This window comes from Citrus sinensis, chromosome 5, assembly GCF_022201045.2.
Source record: "Citrus sinensis cultivar Valencia sweet orange chromosome 5, DVS_A1.0, whole genome shotgun sequence".
NCBI classification, from domain to species: domain Eukaryota; kingdom Viridiplantae; phylum Streptophyta; class Magnoliopsida; order Sapindales; family Rutaceae; genus Citrus; species Citrus sinensis.
In genome coordinates this window covers 16,288,479-16,310,290 of record NC_068560.1, presented here as the reverse complement: position 1 = coordinate 16,310,290, position 21,812 = coordinate 16,288,479, and the positions used below count along the sequence as shown (strand labels likewise).

The following is a 21,812-nucleotide window of genomic DNA, read 5'->3' as shown; positions in this document are numbered from 1 at the left end:
GACCTCATTAGTTATTATGATTGATGATGATCAGATCGTACCCAACTTGAAGGAACTATCACTAAGTGGAAAAGATGTGAAGATGATTTTGCAGGCCGATTTCCCACAACACCTTTTTGGCAATCTTAGACAACTAGACATTACTGCAGATGACTCAGCTTGTTTTCCAATCTGGAACGTACTGGAGAGATTTCACAATCTCGAAATACTCGTACTGTCTTTTTTGGCATTCAACGAAGAGGTATTTTCGGAGGAAGGAAGCTTAGAGAAACATGTGGGGAAGTTGGCAATGATAAAAACATTAGAGCTGCACCGGCACTATCATCTGAAGCAGCTGTGCAAACAAGACTCCAAACTTGGCCCCATTTTTCAGTATCTTGAAATTCTAGGAGTATATCATTGTCAAAGTCTGTTAATTCTATTGCCATCATCATCGGTATCTTTTCGGAACCTAACAAAACTTGTAGCTTTCGGTTGCAAGGGATTGATACACTTGGTAACATCCTCCACAGCAAAAACTCTAGTGCAACTCGTCAAAGTGAGTATATATGGATGCAGAGCAATGACAGAGGTGGTAATAAATGACAAAGAAGGAGTTGAAAAAGAAGAGATTGTTTTCAGCAAATTGAAGGCGTTGATTCTGTGTGATTTAGAAAGTCTCACAAGTTTCTGCTCTGCCAATTACACCTTCAGATTCCCATCTTTGGAATATCTGGAAGTGATTGGTTGTCCCAAGATGAAGATTTTCACTACAGGAGAATCAATCACGCCTCCGAGAGTAAACGTCCAGTATGGACACACATCGAATCAACAGCGTTGGGCTAATAATGATCTAAACACAACCATACAACAATTACATGCTGAGAAGGTACTGATATACGTAGTACTCTCGATCTCCCATGGAAACATTTTACAAAATTTGTTTTTTTAATAAAATATAGATAAGATATTTGTTATAAAGTAAAAGTTTAAATTGATGAATAAGGATTTTATTTTCAGCTGTTGGCGGTGCCGTCGTCGTTCTCTACCCAGTACTAATTTCATAGGCTTCTTATGACTTGGGAGTTGTGAATTTTTAGAAGAAAGCCTCAGCTGGTAATTAATTTTTATTTCATTTATTTGATCTCGTGGCTTGTTTCGCAATTTCATCTGAATTATTTAGAATGGGTCAATCGGCTTTACTGTTAAATTTGGAATGCAATTTTAATGATTCGTTCAGACACACTTGTAATATAGTTATACAAGTTGTAAAGCATCAAGCAGATATGTAATTGCATTATAAATTTGAATGTCTTCTAGTCTAGTTTAATTTGAGTATTTTTTTTCTTTTTTTTCTTTTTTTGAGAGTTCCCCTTGTTTTCTAAAATTTTATAATTCCTTGCATACTTTGTATGATAAAATTTCATTAAAAGTCTTCATATTTTATAATTCCTCGAAAACATCATTGCTGTTCTGTTATTTTAGTTTGTTCATTTAGTTTGGTTTGCTTCACACCTATCTTTGTTTGGAAACTTTTTTTTTTTATTTTTTTGATGATCTTTCCAAATGCTCTTCCCCATGAACACATAATTAAGACCAGCTGAAAATCATTCATCGGATAAAAAATTAAAAATAAACAAAATCTAATCAGAGCATTATGCCTAGAACAAATCCTTAGACCATCAAAGCAAAACTCTTCGCTATGAAAAACTATATTGTGGAAATATTGTTTGAAAACGTTGGATACCAAGAAAGGGACTAATTTGGTCTAGTTTATGAGAAGTATAGAAGAACGTTGTTTTCTCAGTTTTTCCTGTTAGAACTCTTTACTCTGTGATTGTAGAATGTCTGGATACTGATGAAGATTCAGGTAACTCTTCTCCTGTGCGACATTTGAAATAAGTTTTTTTTGGTAATATCTCCTACTGGGTTATAGTTCATACAAAGAGAAATTCTTAAATCAAGCCGGATACTGGTAGAAACAAGTGGGGAAGTAGGCACTGATAAAATGGTTAATCCTGTCCAGACTTAATCATTGAAGCGACTCCAAACTGGACTCCATTTTAAATATCTTGACATTCTAAGACTATTTTGCAATGAAGGTAGTCTAGTGCGGCTCGTATCAATGAAGGTAGCTGGATGCAGGGCAATGACAGATAAAGATTTAGATAGTTTGTGTGATTTAGATAGTTTCACAAGTTTCTGCTCTGCCAATTACGCTTTCAGATAAAGATTCTTGAAATTGTCCTATTTAGAGCTGACATTTCCACAAGAGTTAAGAGAATATAAAAAATTCATTAATCGTTAGCTTTTAATTTCATTATTCAATGAAAAGTCCTGTCAAATTAAATTGCAAATCTCAATGTGCAAGTACCTAAATTTACAAAATTTAATTTAAATTAATGAATGAAAGAATTTATTTTCTGCTGTTGGAGGAGTCCTCATCTCTCTCGACATAGTATACGATATGTTTTGATCCCATAGGCTTTTTAATATATTACCTTGTGTTGTTTGATATCACTCCTAGATCATAACTTGAGCGGGTATCTATTCGGCAAGAAATTCTGTTTATTTCGTAGTTATTTTACAAAGTTTAAGTTATTTTCTTATTATTTTCAATATTTTTATATTTTTTCTCTAAATATAAGATTTTAAGTATGATTTATTTTATTTTTCTTATTTCAGTTAAGAGAACGTTATTATATAATAATATTTCAAGTTTGCCTATTTTGATAAATACATAATATTTAGAATTTGTATAAAAAGGGTCCAATACCCTAATTTTGTTATTCAAACTTCTATTAATAAAATTTCAGACTTTTTAAAAAATTTTCTCTATGTTTTCAATCTCAACACCTATGTTTCCCTTTCATCATAAGTTCTAATGTCTGGTTCTGAGCTAGCTTTATATGCATATTATACATTATTGAAGGTCTTTTGATCTGAGTTATGATCAAAATATTATGCTCGCTTCTGTCTGGTCGTATGAAAATTGTACAAAATAATATTCTTATATAATTTTTATCCTCCATTGTTACAGAATCCCAAGCTTCCATTTGTAAACTTTGAAAGCATGGCAGAAAACTTAGTACTTAATAAGGCTCTGGAATAAGACTCTTTATGGCTTCAATATTTTACTTAACATGAAATTTTCTTTCTAGCTAGCATCATTGTGAAGATAAATTGTGGTAGTTCTGACAAGTACTGCACAATTAATGTTACCAGCAATCAATTGGCGTGAGCACCAACAACTATTTTCATATTTAAGCCTTTAGAAAAGTAACACAAAATATGGCAAGTGGCAACCACATCAAACAATCAAATTGTTGAAAGATTTTGAAAGCTTTAATTTGCTTGATATATATTTGAATATTTCAACAGATGCATCTTTTCTCCACTCACGGGGCACGTTGAGTTAGAAATGGTTTGAATGTCAATATTACTCCAAGTGCCTCCACCGAATTCAGAATGAAAAAAATCACCTGGTTACCTGCACTTTAGTTTAAGCAGCTAACTAAGCTAATTAGCACCAAGTGATTCACCAACTAGTGAGAAATTTCATTAGTAAATTATCATACCTGTTATTATACCATAAACCAACCAATTAATTTAAACTTTGGCACATACAAAATCTGAAAAAGCTGAAAGCATGGAAATGTACTAAACAAACAAAAGAAAATATATTTACCACTGCTCTGTTTTGCAGAAGGAACAATCCAGTTATTATAGACACCTGATGTTACAATTCAGGAAAAGTAAAAAAGAATTACAACAATTCTAATAAATAAGACATAAAATAATTTTATACATACTTGCTGACGGATAATATAACCTTAGTATATGGATCAATGATTAGGATATCCACTTACAGATAAAACATTCTTCATCACAGAAGCACAGTTTATCAAAAAGGCAAGGCTGAACCCAGATAGCATTGCTATGTAAGTGTAACTTGTCAAAAGCGTTATCGATAAAACCTGTACATACATAGAAAGTTATGGGACCAAAACTATGAAGAAAAGTATTTTATAAGCAGATATGTTTGAAACAAACTATCAAATGGTCCAAATGCCGCACGAGGTGTTCAAAATATTACCCCCTGCAATTCGTGTTATGATTATTGGCCCAATAATCCTCTCGACGTAAGGGTACAGAGTAAGTTGAAAAACAAGGAGAATGAAACCTATAGTAAGTTCAAAATGAGGACAATCGTCCAGCAGTTTTGTGGGGGTGATGCATGCGAAAGTAAGTACAGAAAACAAGTAACATTTTTAGTTTCTTAATAAGTTTGGTGCTGATCGCGCAATATTTCACATGCATATGCCTCGTGGTGTAAGAGAAGTTTGAGCACAAATATTTGGAGGAACTAAATTGGAATTATCAACAAATACCCCCAATCAACACCTTTATTGGTCCAAGTAAACCATTCAAAGCCCCAAGGAGAAACCTTGTAGCTATGGCCATCCAGAAATTCACACTAAGCCCAAAAAGAGTGTTAAAAATAAACCCTGTGAGCATTTTAAGACAGACAAGAAATCCAGAAATTGCCGAAGTATCATCAATTTCAAGCTTGATCATATGAAAATAGAAGTCACTAACACTGTGATGCTTCCTATTATTATTTCAGGCTTTCGACCACAGCGGTCAGCCACCATTCCCCACAAAACAGATGTTAGAGCTCTGCCAAACATGTATGAAGACCCTTCAATTTCATCAAGGTATTAAGATGTTTGTTAGGATAACTTCTTGAGGAATTTGAAACCGGATCAAAATAAGCATGTATGGCTCGACAAAGAATCGATTTACCTCATACTCAAATTACAAACATCGAAACCGGATCTGTCATTACGTTAATTGGCCTCCTAAAATAATCAATCACTTTCTCTTTAGTCTACCATCCACTCTTTCCAGTAGCTTAGTTTCATTCTAATCATCTAAACGGCTCTTTGCTACTGTTTCTTCTATTCGTCATTGTTCTTGTTCTGTTATTATTTAGCTTTGCTCACTCCTCAGTCTCATTTCTTACTCTGTACCCATCAGCTCTTTTACTTTCCTTTGGCTTTCTTCGCTTCTACGTTTTTCTCAGGATTCGAGATGCTGGAAATCATTGTGACTATCGTCTTGGAACTTGTAAAATGCTTGGCTCCTTCAACTGCACGCCAACTTGTTTATTTGCGCAAGCGGAACTACAATGCCAACTTTGAGAATATCAAGGCGGAAATGGAGAAGTTGAAGGTTGAACGTACGAGCATTCAGTGCAGAGTTTCAGAGGCGAAAGAAAAAGGGGAAGAGATTGAAGAGAAGGTTGAAAGTGGCAGGTTAGTGCGAACGGCATCATTGACCGGGCAGCCAAATTCATTGAAGATGAGGAGTCAACAAATAAGCGCTGTCTCAAGGGCTTGAGTCCTAATTGGAAGAGTCGCTATCAGCTTAGCAAGAAAGCAGAGACGGAGGTGAAGGCCATTATTGAACTTGGAGAAGAAGTTAAGAAGTTTGATACTGTTTCCGTATCATTCCGGAGGAGATACGGCTTAAGTCTAGCAATGGTTACGAGGCCTTGAAATCAAGACTTTCTACTTTGCAGTCTATAGAAAATGCATTGACTGAGGCGAATGTCAGCATTATTGGGGTGTACGGCATGGCCTGCATTGGAAATACGACATTGGTGAAGGAGTGTGCTAGGCAAGCCAGGGAAAAGAAGCTGTTTGATCGGGTGGGTTTTTCAGAGGTTTCACAAACTCCTCACATAAAAACGATTTAAGGGGAAATTGCAGAGAAGTTAGGTCCGGAGTTGCCTGACGAAGCTGAATATAGAAGAGCTAGCAGGCTGTATGAACGATTGAAGAGTGAGAATAAGATTCTTGTGATTCTAGATAATATCTGGAAACATCTTGATTTGGAGACGGTTGGAATTCCTTTTGGAAATAATCATAAAGGGTGTAGACTATTGCTGACAGCAAGAGATAATAATGTGCTTTTGAGTATGGACTCCAAAGATAACTTTTTGATTGGCAATCTAACTGAACAAGAAGCCTGGAGATTGTTTAAGATAATGAATGGTGATGATGTTGAAAATTGTAAGTTCAAGTCTACAGCAATTAATGTATTTAAGGCATGTGGAGGTTTGCCCATTGCGTTGAGGGCACTGAGAAGCAAGAGTCTCCATGAATGGAAGAATGCCCTGCGAGAGCTCCGAACGCCTTCAATGGTAAACTTCGAAGGTGTGCCTGCAGAGACTTAGTGCCTGTTTGGTATGGCTTATTTAAGAGCCATAAGTGCTTATTTAATCGTATAAGCACTTTTTAAAATTTTTTATGGTGTTTGGTTATTTTTTTAATAGAGTTTTTTTAGCTTAAATAAGCTAATTTATCTCTACTAGTAAAATTCTAAAATTTGAGCTTTTGGGAGTAGAGGCTATAGAGCTTTTCTAAAAATATATAATATAAAAAATATCACACAGTTTAATGGTTCAAAAGTATTTTTTTTATTGACAACCAAACACCCAATGACTTTTTGTCCAAAAGCTCTATTGGTATAAGCTCTACTGCTATAAGCTCTATTTAATAAGCTATACCAAACGGAGCCTTATTCAAGTATTGAGCTGAGTTTCAATTATTTAAAAGGTTAGCAAGTCAAGAAAAATTTTCTGCTTTGTCGTCTAGTAGGTAACAGTGTTTGGTTTTCAGACTTATTTAGATACTCCATGGGTTTGGGCATATTTCAAGGAGTCAACATTCCCTTCATATTTACCAAAGGTAAGTGATAAATCCTACATATCCCACTCAAGAATGCATAAGTTTCTTCAATCTCAAGTACCTAAAGTTTTCTTCTACGTTTATAAAAATTTCAGCACCATCTCCCTATAATTCTCCAAGCTCACGACATAGCTATATAAGTGTTTATGTGTTATGCCAAAACAACACGACACCCATTCACCTAGAACGTACCCAGAGAACATGAGGAGCAGCTACCGAAAAAGCCATTTTTACGTGGGAAAAGAACTTCAGCTACTAGCTACCAGAGAGAACTATGCATTCCCAAACTGTCCAAGCCTGGAAAATTCAAGAATTATTAATAGACATATGATCCTCACTATCATCCAAAGATGACACTAATACAACATGTGTCTATTAATGATTTCTTAAACAAGTCTAAGCTTTCAATGCACGTATCAAAAGTTTAAAATTGAATCTGAAATTTGAATAACACATAAATATCATAAATCTCTTCAATTTATTCCTGCTACAATGTAGCATTATTTCACATATCATTTCTTAAGCAAAACCATAAAAAATACAAACGATAAATACATTTTCCCAGTGATGCAGATTATGTTTACTGAGCAATAAGTTTTAAGTCATTCATGCTGAAATACTTCTGCCTATTCTTTCAACATATAACTAGTACGTACACAATTAATAAATTAAAAAAAAAACCTGGTGGTGAATCTTGCAAAATCTTCCTTTTTTCTTTTTCTTTTTCTTCTTTTTTTTGGGGGGGGGGGTGGTGAGGGAACAATGAATCATGCAAATCCTCAAGAAGCCATGTTAAGACAAGGCCAGCTTACTATTAGGGTATGAAAGATAAAACCTTTTATTTCCTTTTCAGAATAAAAAGAACATTGACAGTGTTAAAAAAAATCTAGAGGATTTCAGGCCTCCAGATCCTTACAAATCAAGGATATTAAAAATATTTACTTAGAGGAGAAAGGTTATGCTCATTTGTATCTTGTTAGAAGAAATTGATCCAAAGCCTCAGTTTTAATTAGCTTCATATAGCCAATGATTAGGTGTTTAAAAACCAATGAATACTTTTATAAGAAATCGACAATATTGTTGAAAGAAAAACCAAATAAAAATAATAAAGCCAATGAATAGATCAAGGCTCTTTGTGGTCTAAAACTAATCAAACTAAGTTGAGGGCAAAGGTGAATATGTTTGTTTGGTCAATAATAAGCTCAACAAATCACTAATAATCGGGGGTGGCAAAACGAATAAACGAATCGAATTCGAATCGAATCGTAAACGAATTGGATCAAGATTCTATGGATTCGGATTCGATTCGTTTATTAAACGAATTGAAATTTCAGGATTCGGATTCGATTCGTTTATTAAACGAATATTCGGTTCGATTCGTTTAATTCGTTTAATAGAATTGATAAATGAATCGAATCGAATCCGGATTCGTTTATTATTCGTTTATCCTTAACGAATCGAATCGAATCAGGATTCGTTACGATTCGTTTAGAAAAATATAATTAATAAACAAAATTAGGTAAAATAAAATATAAAAAAATTAAAAATTTAGCATCCTAGAACAAAATACAAATAACTCAAACCATATTATGCAGCCATCCAAATACCAAATTATAAATCCCTAATAATACAAATAACAATAATTAAAATTTAAATTATAAAGAAAGGTAATTTCTTTAATTCTCTTCATTTGTCTTTTTCACCTTGAAAACAAAAATCCTACACCAAAAAGTAAATAAAATGTTATTAACATATATAAACGAAATAATTCAAATTAATTGAAGAATAAAAGATAATATATATATTAAAATTAATTAATTTTTAATTTTTTAACAGTGATATAATTGAAGAATATGAGCAAGAAATAAAAAAGCTTGCACTAATATTATATATATATATATATATATATGTAGAATCCCAGGTGCTATAGACTGATAACAACAACCCAAGACTCTGCCCCAAGATCTCAAGCCAAAAGAACAAGATGCAGCAAGATGCTTAACAAATTCACATTAAGTGTGAAATAAAACAAAAAATATGTAAACCACACATAAAACTAGTAAATGTATGGAAAAAATGGTAAATTAATGTTCGAGTTGTAAATTGTAAGAAGAACTTGTAAACAAGACAAAAACTTTAAAAAATGACATAGAATTAGTAAATTGACATTAATTGTGAAATAAAACAAAAAATGTGTAAATCACACATAAAACTAGTAAATTGATGAAAAAAATAGTAAATTAATGCCGGAGTTGTAATTTATACGAAAAACTTGTAAACAAAACAAAAACTTAGAAAAATGACATGGAAATAGTAAATTCACATTAAGTGTGAAATAAAACAAAAAATATGTAAACCACACATAAAAGTAGTAAATGTATGGAAAAAATGGTAAATTAATGTTCGAGTTGTAAATTGTAAGAAGAACTTGTAAACAAGACAAAAACTTAGAAAAATGACATAGAATTAGTAAATTGACATTAATTGTGAAATAAAACAAAAAATGTGTAAATCACACATAAAACTAGTAAATTGATGAAAAAAAGAGCAAATTAATGCCGGAGTTGTAATTTATACGAAAAACTTGTAAACAAAACAAAAACTTAGAAAAATGACATGGAACTAGTAAATTCACATTAAGTGTGAAATAAAACAAAAAATATGTAAACCACACATAAAACTAGTAAATGTATGGAAAAATGGTAAATTAATGTTTGAGTTGTAAATTGTAAGAAGAACTTGTAAACAAGACAAAAACTTAGAAAAATAACATAGAACTTGTAAATTCACATTAAGTGTGAAATAAAACAAAAAATATGTAAATCACACATGAAACTAGTAAATTAATGAAAACAATGGTAAATTAATGTTGGAATTGTAATTTGCACGAAGAACTTATAAACAAAACAAAAACTTATAAAAATGACATAGAACTAGTAAATTGACATTAATTGTGAAATAAAACAAAAAATGTGCAAATCACACATAAAACTAGTAAATTGATGAAAAAAAGAGTAAATTAATGTTGGAATTGTAATTTGCACGAAGAGCTTGTAAACAAAACAAAAACTTATAAAAATGACATAGAACTAGTAAATTGACATTAATTGTGAAATAAAACAAAAAATGTGTAAATCACACATAAAACTAGTAAATTGATGGAAAAATGAGTAAATTAATGTTGGAGTTGTAATTTGTACGAAAAACTTGTAAACAAAACAACAACTTCGAAAAATGACATAGAACTAGTAAATTCACATTAAGTGTGAAATAAAACAAAAAATATGTAAACCACACATAAAACTAGTAAATTGATGGAAAAATGAGTAAATTAATGTTGGAGTTGTAATTTGTACGAAAAACTTGTAAACAAAACAACAACTTCGAAAAATGACATAGAACTAGTAAATTCACATTAAGTGTGAAATAAAACAAAAAATATGTAAACCACACATAAAACTAGTAAATGTATGGAAAAAATGGTAAATTAATGTTCGAGTTGTAAATTGTAAGAAGAACTTGTAAACAAGACAAAAACTTAGAAAAATGACATAGAACTTGTAAATTCACATTAAGTGTGAAATAAAACAAAAAATATGTAAATCACACATAAAACTAGTAAATTAATGAAAACAATGGTAAATTAATGTTGGAATTGTAATTTGCACGAAGAACTTATAAACAAAACAAAAACTTATAAAAATGACATAGAACTAGTAAATTGACATTAATTGTGAAATAAAACAAAAAATGTGTAAATCACACATAAAACTAGTAAATTGATGGAAAAATGAGTAAATTAATGTTGGAGTTGTAATTTGTACGAAAAACTTGTAAGCAAAACAACAACTTAGAAAAATGACATAGAATTAGTAAATTCACATTAAGTGTGAAATAAAACAAAAAATATGTAAACCACACATAAAACTAGTAAATGTATGGAAAAAATGGTAAATTAATGTTCGATTTGTAAATTGTAGGAAGAACTTGTAAACAAGACAAAAACTTAGAAAAATGACATATAATTAGTAAATTGACATTAATTGTGAAATAAAACAAAAAATGTGTAAATCACACATAAAACTAGTAAATTTATGAAAAAATGAGTAAATTAATGTAGGAGTTGTAATTTGTACGAAAAACTTGTAAACAAAACAAAAACTTATAAAAATGACATAGAACTAGTAAATTGACATTAATTGTGAAATAAAACAAAAAATGTGTAAATCACACATAAAACTAGTAAATTGATTAAAAAATGAGTAAATTAATGCCGGAGTTGTAATTTGTACGAAGAATTTGTAAACAAAACAAAAACTTAGAAAAATAAAATAGAACTAGTAAATTCACATTAAGTGTGAAATAAAACATAAAATATGTAAACCACACATAAAACTAATAAATTAATGGAAAAAAGGTAAATTAATGTTACAGTTGTAAATTATAAGAAGAACTTGTAAATAAAACAAAAACTTGTAAATGTTGCATAAAACTTATAAATCAACATTAACTTGTAAAAGTTTCATAAAACTTGTAAATCACACATAAAATTGTTAAATGTAACCTGGAACTTGAACAAAAAAGAGTAATTAGCTGCTACTTAGGTAACAGGTTACCTATTTATTTAGAATTAATGGTAGAGATTTTTTATTCAAATCTAACAGTCCACGTCCATTACGGCATCAATGCCGTAAATTTAGTTACGGCATTATAGAATGACCCATGTATATAACTTATCAGACAATATAACAAGCACTTGGTGAGCATACAAGATAAACTAAAACAAGTTATCTAGAAAATGAAACTAAAACCCAAGCTCCGCTATTCATTGTCGAAGCTATAAACATAAAATTAAAGTAAATCTAATAGCAAACCATTAGAATGGATATTGAAATTAAAGCTAAATTCAATAGTAATTCAAATGAATCCATTTGAACTTTGTAAATTCCGCATAACAAAATTAATTTGAGTGAGCAAACTCACCAATGGAACAAGAACACAGGGGCTTCAACTTGTAGGAATAAAAAAATTGTTGGCGGGACAAAAATTGACAATAACGACTACAATACGAATTAAAAAGAATCAAAATCTATAATTACAAGCTAAGTAAGAGAAGAAACTCATAATCACAAGCTTAACTCAAAAGATGAAGGGCGAATACGATGAAGAAGAAGATGACCGGTGTTTTACGCTGTTCGCCAGCAACCAGTTAGGTTTATGATGGTGGCTGGTAACATGGATTCCAGCGAATAGTTTTCTAAGTGGAAATAAATTGAAAATTCTAAAATAGTAGCATACCAAACGGCTCTTTACCGTCACGTGGTTAATAACATATGTGATAGCAGTGTCGCTGTCACATAAAGGGTAACTCGGGTGGGGATGACAAAAACCGGATCCGGATCCGGATGCACCTTTTCTTCCGGATCCGCATTTGGATTCGCAAAAAAATATGTGGATCCAGAGCGGGTAATATCCGCACGGATTGCTGGCGGATATCCAGATCCGCATAATAATAAATTTAAATATAATTTTAAATTTAATAATTTACATAATAATATTAAATAAAAATTCAATTATAATTTAACAATCAACAATTCAACATATAAAAAAAAACAACACTATAAATTCACAAACAATAATTTCACAATATAAATCAAACATTAAAAAAATAAAAAAAATCTAAGGTAAACCGATTTATTTCAATATTCTCTAGTTATTATAATTATTAGTTTTTTTAACATATTTTCATAGTTAATGAAGATTATAGAGTTAATTATGCTTACACATTTAAATAAATAATTTAATTTACATATTTTTCAATCGAAATTGAATTAAATAAATAATTTAATTATAAAATAATGCAGATCTGGATATCTGATTTTTCGGATGCACTTGCATCCCCATCCACACAGATCTTGATTTTTAAGATCCGGATCCGCATTTTTTAACATGTGGATCCGGATTTTTCCAAATCCGGATCTTTTAGTTTATTGCCAACCTTACTTGGGGTTACAAAATTAGAAGTTAGTGATATACGTAATGGCTGCTTTTGCGTTCACATTAGGGGTCACATGTACCCTATTTTCTTGTAGTACATGGTAAATTCTATTTGAAAATTACCAAGTATTTTAGATTTGTACAAATTCATTTTTGTGTGCTCGTTAGATAATAATATATAATTAAATTAAATTTTTAGTGTAATTTTCATAATATTGTATTATAAATATGTCTCGTTGAAAGGTTTTGAAATCGTTTTGATTGATCATAATTGATATTTCCACAGTTGCAAAAGATGCCAGAGAAAATTTGATTATCTTAAGAAATGAGTGCATGAGATATGAAATCAACCATATAATAATATCAAATTTTATCGTGTCATCCTTCCTGGTTAATTAAATTTAAAGAAATTATTATTATTACCAATTATATTGAGATAACAAAATAAAGAATAAAATTTAATAATATAAAATATTTATTTTAGTTATCAATAATTATATCTACATAATAAAAATATTTTATATACATGTTTGTAAATGTGTAAATAAATTTTATTTAACATTATATCCAATTCGGTCATTTACATTATTGCACCAGTTTAATAGTAAAATTTACGAAACACATACGACTACTTTTAAAACTAAAAATACTCTTAAAACTAAATTTTACTAAATGTTCAGCTGACTCTCTTCACGATTGATCAATTTCTACAGCATAGCGAACTATAATTATTTTAAAAGTCATAGATTATCACGCTAACCCTAAATCAAACCAATAAAAATGTCTAAAAGAAACAATAATAAACCAAAGTAAACGTACAAAAATTCATGCATAAATTGATAATCAGCCAAAAACATCCAAAAGTTTTACTCTTAAGTTTTCTATTCAATTGACATAACCCTTAAATTTCAAAAGGCATAATCAATTTTGTGTCTAATCCTATAAAATTAAAAAATTAAAGAATATTATATACTGATAATTAAATAATATGCAATTAATAATGTTAAAAAAATAATGTTAAACATATTGTCAACTAAAATAATTGGGAGAATTGGAGTTCCAAGATAAATTCTTATATAGTCCCAAATCAACAATTGGGATTAATAATATGGACAAATCCCATTCTGATCAGTATGGAATCCCAATCCCATACCTTTGGGTTTCGATGGTGTTTAGTTGGAGGGAGGAGAGGGGAAGGAAATGAATTCAAATTCCTTTCACTTTTCTGTTGTATGGTTTTCACAAATATATGGGAATTCAATTTCTATTGAAATTTAATTTTCATCAAATTGTGCAGTTTGGATTCCTCACCGAAGGCTATAAAATATTATCCTTAAAAAACTAGCGAACTTATGAAATACAATATTTATTAAATCACTTAAAACACATGTTTGTTATCATCAAAATTACAATATGTGTAGCCCTTTAGGCTAACAATAAATTTAATAATAATTCGACCAACAAATTGATATTAATAAATTTATATTGATGAATTATAATAACAATTTTTTTAAAATATTTATTTTGTTTCTAATTTTAATAAGGATAATTTTGGGTTTAGGTAATAACTTTAAGGATATTTATGGAATTGTATTAAATGATTAAATTGATTCTCAAAATCATAATCTAAAAGCTACTCTTTTCCTACTTTTCAAAATCAGCTGTAGGAGAGGTTGATTTTGACAAAAGTAATTTTAATTTTTTTTTACCAAACATTGAAATTATCTTTTACATTTTCAAAATCACTTTTAAACCTCCCAAAAGCAATCTCAAATGCACCCTTACTACCATAGAAAAACAAAAATACAATTTATAGATTATGATAATTCTATGTATTGCACAAGGGCGGACTCAGGACTTAATATTACCCTGGGCTAAATTTTAAAATTTTAATTTTGAAGTGAACATAAAAATTTATAAGTAGAAAAAAGTACATTAAAAAAGGAAGAACATCAATAACTTTATCCCACTAAATATGTACTCTATACAAAAAAAAAATTATAAAAAAAGAGTAGAAAAATAAAAGGCAACTTAGAAAACACTATTTTTTAATTATAGAATCTGACATTGCAACCTATAATAACTTGTAATTAGATAAGGATTAAAAAATCAATTAAGAATTTCAAATTAAAATAAATCAATACATGTAATTACAATCAATTAAAAATTACAAGTAAAACTTTTATGTTTGAAGTGAAATACTAAATTACCAGACTTAATAAATTAAACAATTAAAATTTATTCATCCTTTCAAATTGTAAAAGTATTATTAGTCAAAAGTTTCAATAATAAACTAAACTCAATTTAGCAAAAAGGTATTTGAGTGCAATTGTTTCTTTGTTAGGCGATTTGCCTCTCTTTAAAGAACTAGATGTTAATTATTCTTCTATAAAAATTCCTTAAAATAATCAAAATTTATTTTCTAACTTCTCTTATTTTTTTTCAATTAGAAGTTTTTAAAATAAATTAAAGCAATAATAAAATTTTGGCTCCCTAATTTTTCAATATATTCAATAAATATGTAATTTAATCATTTTATAAAATAAGTCAGTAATTGCAATTGAAAATAATATAATTGAATTAGGGACATATTTGTAAATAAAATAAAAACTCCATTGTCATATAAAATTGATGAAAACATAAGTGTAATTGAGTTAGGGACATATTTGAATATAAAATAAAAACTCTATTGTTGTACTAAATTGTTGAAAACGTAAGGGTAATTGAGTGAGAGCATATTTGAATATAAAATAAAAACTCTATTGTTATACCGAATTGATGAAAACATAAGGGTTATTGAGTTAGGGACATATATGAAAATAAAGTATAAACTCTATTCTTTTACTAAATTAATGAAAAAACAAGAGGTATAAACGATTTTTTTCCCACGTGTAGGTCCACCACTCGTAAGAGAATTGCAATCCAAAACTTTTCCCTACAAAACGATTTTTAATCGACTGCAAATCCATGCTTTCAAATTTAGTCAGCTGAACTATTTTTATTTTTGTTTTTTTTTGGATTAACTTTGAAATGTTGCAACATAACGAGCTGCTATTGAAATTAATGTTAACAACAAAAGTAGATGCAAAAGGAGAAACAAGCATCATGTGTAGTACCCACTGTGATCTACTCTCATTGGAATAAGTTGTTGCCAGCTGGTCTGTTTGGTCATTAATATTTTGACTATTCAATGTTGATTTTGATCCCACTAAATTAAGCCATCAAAAATTGCTGGGAAGGGAGCAATATCTATTTAAAACTGGAAATTACTCACCGTACAATGATGATTGGAGCTGCATATATCATTTATTATTAACAACTAACTTATGAAATGCTTTTAATATACCTCCTAGGTCGTATTATTTACTATACTAGTTAGGAGAAATTACAATGTTAAATTATTTGATAGATACTTATTATAATTTGAAAATATATTAATTTTGTCCTCCATTTATGATAAAAAATTTATAATATATATAAATCATTCATTCTATAATTTTGAACTTTATTAAAGTTCGAAAAACTATTACTCTAGATGATATAATAGTGTGATGTTATTACACTATTATACCATATAAAATATATTTGCTTTCTTAAATTTTAATAAAGTCTAGGTCTTGAATAGAAGCACGTTATATATGTATATATAATGATTCTCTAGTAACGACATTATCATTTTAACAAAGTGATTATATCACTAACAAACTAAATAACACATATTTCAATACACCAATAGATAAAAAAATCCATACACTATTAATTGTATACTGTTGAGCCTTGATCGAATTTAATCAACCAAGATTCCCCAAGACTGCTCTAAACACTCTGATGCTTGACTAAGAAACAAAATAAAAGATACACAGAAGAAGCTAAAGAACAGCAACAAACGAGAAAACAGTTTAAGTGGTTCAGCCTGGAGATGGCTTACATCCACTGAAGAACAGAGCAACAATCTTTATTCAATCACCAGGAACAAGATACAAGTTTTAAGATGAAATTACAAGCATCACACACCCTGATTCCGTATCCCTTAAGGCTATATATACACGCTTAAGAGAGCCCAGAAAATCCCCCCACCAGTCAGCTCTCCTCTGTCAATAAGACCCAGATTTTCCCGCTCTTGTAACAGAACATAACGACCTCTGAGCCACGTGTTTGCTTCACGTTAAATGCAGGCTCTAAAACGGCACTCAGCAAAGTCGTATGGATAAGTGGAAGCATGTGATGGCCACGTGCTTCACTTACTCACAGATAGATGAATGAACATCTTGTCATACAGCTTTGAATGATCTTAACCGACCAGTCGTATTCCGTTCCAATCACGAACTGACATGTCGTATGGATTTCTGGAAATCAGTTTCAGAGCTCACACTTCAACAATCTCCACCTTGAGCTTGAAACCCTCATGAACCTGTTACTCTTCTCTTTAACTGTCTGTCACTTATTTTTGACAGATTCCTGCTAATTCTAAGCAAAGCTTGAACTTAGCAGTTGTCACTGGTTTAGTCAGTATATCTGCAACATTTTTATCTGTATGGATCTTCTGCAGCTTCACAGTTGCTCTTAACACTTCCAGCCTTATGAAATGCAACTTGATATCGATGTGCTTGGTCCTCTCATGGTGTGTCTGATTTTTGCTCAGACATATTGCACTTTGGCTATCACAGTTTATCACTATTGACCTTTGATCAATACCAAGTTCTTTAAGCATTCCTTTAAGCCAGATGGCTTCTTTAACTGCTTCTGCAGCAGCTGTGTATTCAGCTTCTGTGGTTGAAAGTGCCACAACACTCTGTAGTTGAGCTTTCCAATTGACAGTGCAGTTGTTGAGTGTGAAGAGATATCCTGTAAGTGATCTTCTTCTATCCAGATCCCCAGCATAATCTGAGTCCACATAACCAACAATCTGACTGTCATCTTGTCTTGGTCCTCCATACATTAACCCATATGTTGCTGTCCCATTTAGGTATCTGAGAATCCATTTTACAGCCCTCCAGTGTTCCTTCCCAGGGTTTGCCATATACCTGCTTACAACACTCACAGCATAGGATAAATCAGGCCTAGTTAAGACCATAGCATACATCAAGCAACCTACAGCACTTGCATAAGGTATATTTATCATGTCAGATATTTCAGCTTCTGTTTTTGGACACAACTGATCTGATAATCTGAAGTGAGGTGCTAAGGGTGTTTGAACTGGCTTTGAGTTTGCCATTCCAAACTTGTCAATTACCCTTCTGATGTATTCTTCCTGACTGAGAAACAAAGTACCAACTTTTCTATCCCTGTGTAGCTGCATTCCCAGAATTTTCTTTGCTGGACCAAGATCCTTCATGTCAAACTCTCCTTTAAGCTTCTGTTTCAGGTCTTCAATTAAGCTCATGCTCACACTGGCAATAAGCATGTCATCTACATACAATACCAGATAAACCATCATGCCTGAATCTTCTCTGAAGTAAACACAACAGTCCAAGTTACACCTCTGAAATTTCTGCTCTAACATAAAGCTGTCAAACCTGAGGTACCACTGCCTTGGGGACTGTTTGAGTCCATACAGAGACTTCTTCAGATGACAAACCCAGTCAGCCTTTGATTTGTCTGTGAATCCTTCAGGCTGAGCCATTACTATGTACTCTTGTAATTCCCCATGTAAGAATGCTGTTTTTACATCCATTTGTTCTAAATGCATGTTGTTTACAGCCACCAGTGACAGGATGATTCTTATAGAGGCATGCCTTACTACAGGTGAAAATACCTCAGTAAAGTCAATCCCCTCCTTTTGAGTAAAGCCCTTTGCAACAAGTCTGGCTTTGAATCTCACTGGTTCCACTCCTGTGATACCATGCTTGAGTTTGTACACCCATTTGCATCCTACCACTTTTTTCTTGTCTGGTTTTTTCACAAGTGTCCAGGTGTCATTCTTATATAAAGAATCCATTTCTTCCTTCATGGCTTTCAACCACTGGTCTGCATTCTTCCCTGAAACAGCTTCCTTGTAGGTTTTAGGTTCATCATAATCCAGTTCATGGGCTGCTGTTAATGCATATGCAATTAGATCTGCATATGCATACTTCTTTGGTGCCCTTATCTCTCTCCTTTCTCTATCCCTGGCCAGCTGATAATCATGCAATGTTGTTTGTTTTTCTGAAATTCCATCAGAATCTTCTGCATCTCTTTCTTCATCCTCTGATGCCTCATATGAAGTTGTATCTCCAGATTTTCCAGTAAGCTCCACCTTAATCTGATCTCTCAGTACACCAGTGTCTTTCTCTGAGTTTTCAAGCTTCTGCACATAGCTCTTAAGCATTTCTTGCTCATTGAAAACCACATCTCTACTGACTATGCACCTAGGTGGTTTTAGATCAGTACACCAGAGCCTATAGCCCTTCACACCCTCTGGATATCCAAGAAAGACACATTTCAGAGCCCTAGGCTCAAGCTTTCCTTGCTTTATATGTGCAAATGCAGGGCAGCCAAATATCTTCAAATCAGAATAGTTAGCAGCTCTGCCTGACCACATTTCTACAGGTGTTTTAAAGTCTATGCCACTGGATGGACTTCTATTGACTAAATAGCAAGCTGTCATCAGTGTTTCAGCCCATAAGGACTGAGGAAGTTTAGAGTGAATTAGCAGACATCTTACTTTGTCCATGAGAGTTCTATTCATCCTCTCAGCAAGTCCATTTTGCTGTGGAGTGTGCCTTACTGTCTTGTGTCTTACAACTCCATTCTGAGCACAGAAATCATTAAACAATTGATTGCAAAATTCTAAACCATTATCAGTCCTTAGCCTCTTGACTTTTCTACATGTTTGTGTTTCTACCAGTGCTTTCCACTGCTTAAACTTCTCAAAGACTTCAGTCTTACTCTTTAAGATATACACCCAAACCATTCTAGAATAGTCATCAATCAAGGATAGGAAGTATTTAGCTCCACCTAAAGAAGTTGTCTGTGCTGGTCCCCACAGATCAGAGTGGATGTAATCTAAGGTTCCTTTGGTCTTATGCACTGCAGTTTTGAAGCTAGTTCTAGAGGATTTTCCTAGGACACATACCTCACAGAACTCAACAGGACCTATCTTATCATCCCCCAAGACTCCCTGTCTTTCTAATATCTTCATCCCTCTTTCACTCATATGCCCCAATCTCATGTGCCACATTAGTGTTTTGTTTGGATTCATGCTAGTTGAGACACTAACATCCCCTGTAATGGCTGTCCCTTGCAGCACATACAAGCCATTATTCTTAGCCCCTTTCATTATCACCATGGACCCTCTAATTATCTTCATAACCCCAGATTCCATTTTAATGATACAGCCTATTTGATCAAGGATCCCTAGGGATATTAAGTTCCTTTTTAGCTCAGGAACATGTCTTACTTCACTTAATTCCCTAATCACCCCATCAAACATCTTAAGCCTAATGGTTCCAAGTCCAACTACTTTACAAAGTGAGTTGTTTCCCATCATGACTTCCCCACCATTAAAAACTCTATAACTGGAAAAAAGATTTTTATCAGGGCACATGTGATAAGTGCATCCAGAATCCAACACCCACTTACCATTGGTTTGAGTTCCAGTGACTAGAAGAACACCAGCTGAGTCATAGCCTTCATCATCCTTTTCATCTGATGCAACAGCAGCATCTCCATTCTTCTTGGGTCCATCTCTATCTTTGTTCTTTCTCTCTGGACAGTCCTTCTTGAAATGTCCCTCCTTGTGGCACTGGAAACATTTCAGATTTTTATTCTTTGACTTAGATTTGCTGCGTTTTCTATTCTTGTTACTGTAATCCTTCTTCTCTGGTCTACCCCTTGCTGTTAAGCCTTCTCCATCTTTTACTTCTGACTTCCTTGTAACCTCTTTTGAGCTGAGAGAGTCTTTCACATCAGCCATGGTTATTGACTGCCTTCCATATAGCAGTGTGTCCACGAAATGTTCATAGGAGGGTGGGAGAGATGATAACAAGATTATTGCCTTGTCTTCATCTTCCAGTTTCACATTGATATCTTCAAGATCAAGAATGATCCTGTTGAAGTGATCAATGTGATTTGCCAGAGAGCTACCTTCCTCCATCTGCAATGTATACAGCCTCTTCTTGGTGCAAAGTCTCTTGGTTAGGGACTTCTTCGTATATAGGTCTTCTAATTTCTTCCAGAGGCCTGCAGCAGTTGTTTGATCCCCCACTTCCCTCAGAACTCCATCTCCCAGACTCAAGATTAAGGTGCTATGAGCCTTGTCTAATGCCTCTTGCATTTCTTCTTCACTGAGCTTGCTAGGCTTCTTTTCAGATCTTGGATCACCCAATGTTTCTTCAAGCCCTTGGTGAACCAACAAAGCTCTCATCTTGAGTCTCCATAGATGGAAGTCATTCTCTCCAGTAAATTTTTCTACTTGAAACTTAGAGGTTGCCATTTCTTGGAACAAGAATCAGAGTTGTTGGGCTCTGATACCAATTTGTTGAGCCTTGATCGAATTTAATCAACCAAGATTCCCCAAGACTGCTCTAAACACTCTGATGCTTGACTAAGAAACAAAATAAAAGATACATAGAAGAAGCTAAAGAACAGCAACAAACGAGAAAACAGTTTAAGTGGTTCAGCCTGGAGATGGCTTACATCCACTGAAGAACAGAGCAACAATCTTTATTCAATCACCAGGAACAAGATACAAGTTTTAAGATGAAATTACAAGCATCACACACCCTGATTCCGTATCCCTTAAGGCTATATATACACGCTTAAGAGAGCCCAGAAAATCCCCCCACCAGTCAGCTCTCCTCTGTCAATAAGACCCAGATTTTCCCGCTCTTGTAACAGAACATAACGACCTCTGAGCCACGTGTTTGCTTCACGTTAAATGCAGGCTCTAAAACGGCACTCAGCAAAGTCGTATGGATAAGTGGAAGCATGTGATGGCCACGTGCTTCACTTACTCACAGATAGATGAATGAACATCTTGTCATACAGCTTTGAATGATCTTAACCAACCAGTCGTATTCCGTTCCAATCACGAACTGACATGTCGTATGGATTTATGGAAATCAGTTTCAGAGCTCACACTTCAACATATACATACTATAA

At 32.5% G+C, this 21,812-nt stretch overlaps 1 protein-coding gene and 1 long non-coding RNA gene across 8 annotated transcripts in view; one reads left to right on the top strand and one right to left on the bottom strand.

The window, feature by feature from the left end:
- LOC102609284 (disease resistance protein At4g27190-like) overlaps window positions 1–21,812 on the top strand; it is a 91,996-nt gene that overhangs the window by 45,416 nt on the left and 24,768 nt on the right. For 2 of the 7 annotated variants that reach the window (XR_008055314.1, XM_052442721.1), the window contains exon 4: window positions 35–868. The exons of 1 other annotated variant lie outside the window; for it this stretch is intronic. Coding sequence is in view for 4 of the 6 variants with exons in the window: in XM_052442721.1 (XP_052298681.1) it covers window positions 35–868 (834 nt within the window). In the remaining 2 variants the exon portion in view is untranslated. Of the gene's footprint in view, window positions 1–34; window positions 869–999; window positions 1,284–21,812 lie in introns of those variants that run through there. 4 more of the 7 variants (XR_008055313.1, XM_052442720.1, XM_052442722.1 and 1 more) reach the window with 3 other exon arrangements.
- Window positions 8,260–12,121, bottom strand: LOC127902768 (uncharacterized). Its single transcript, XR_008055342.1, has 2 exons — window positions 11,718–12,121; window positions 8,260–8,453 (listed from the first exon to the last, which is right to left on the bottom strand). It is a non-coding gene; the product is annotated as an uncharacterized LOC127902768 (long non-coding RNA).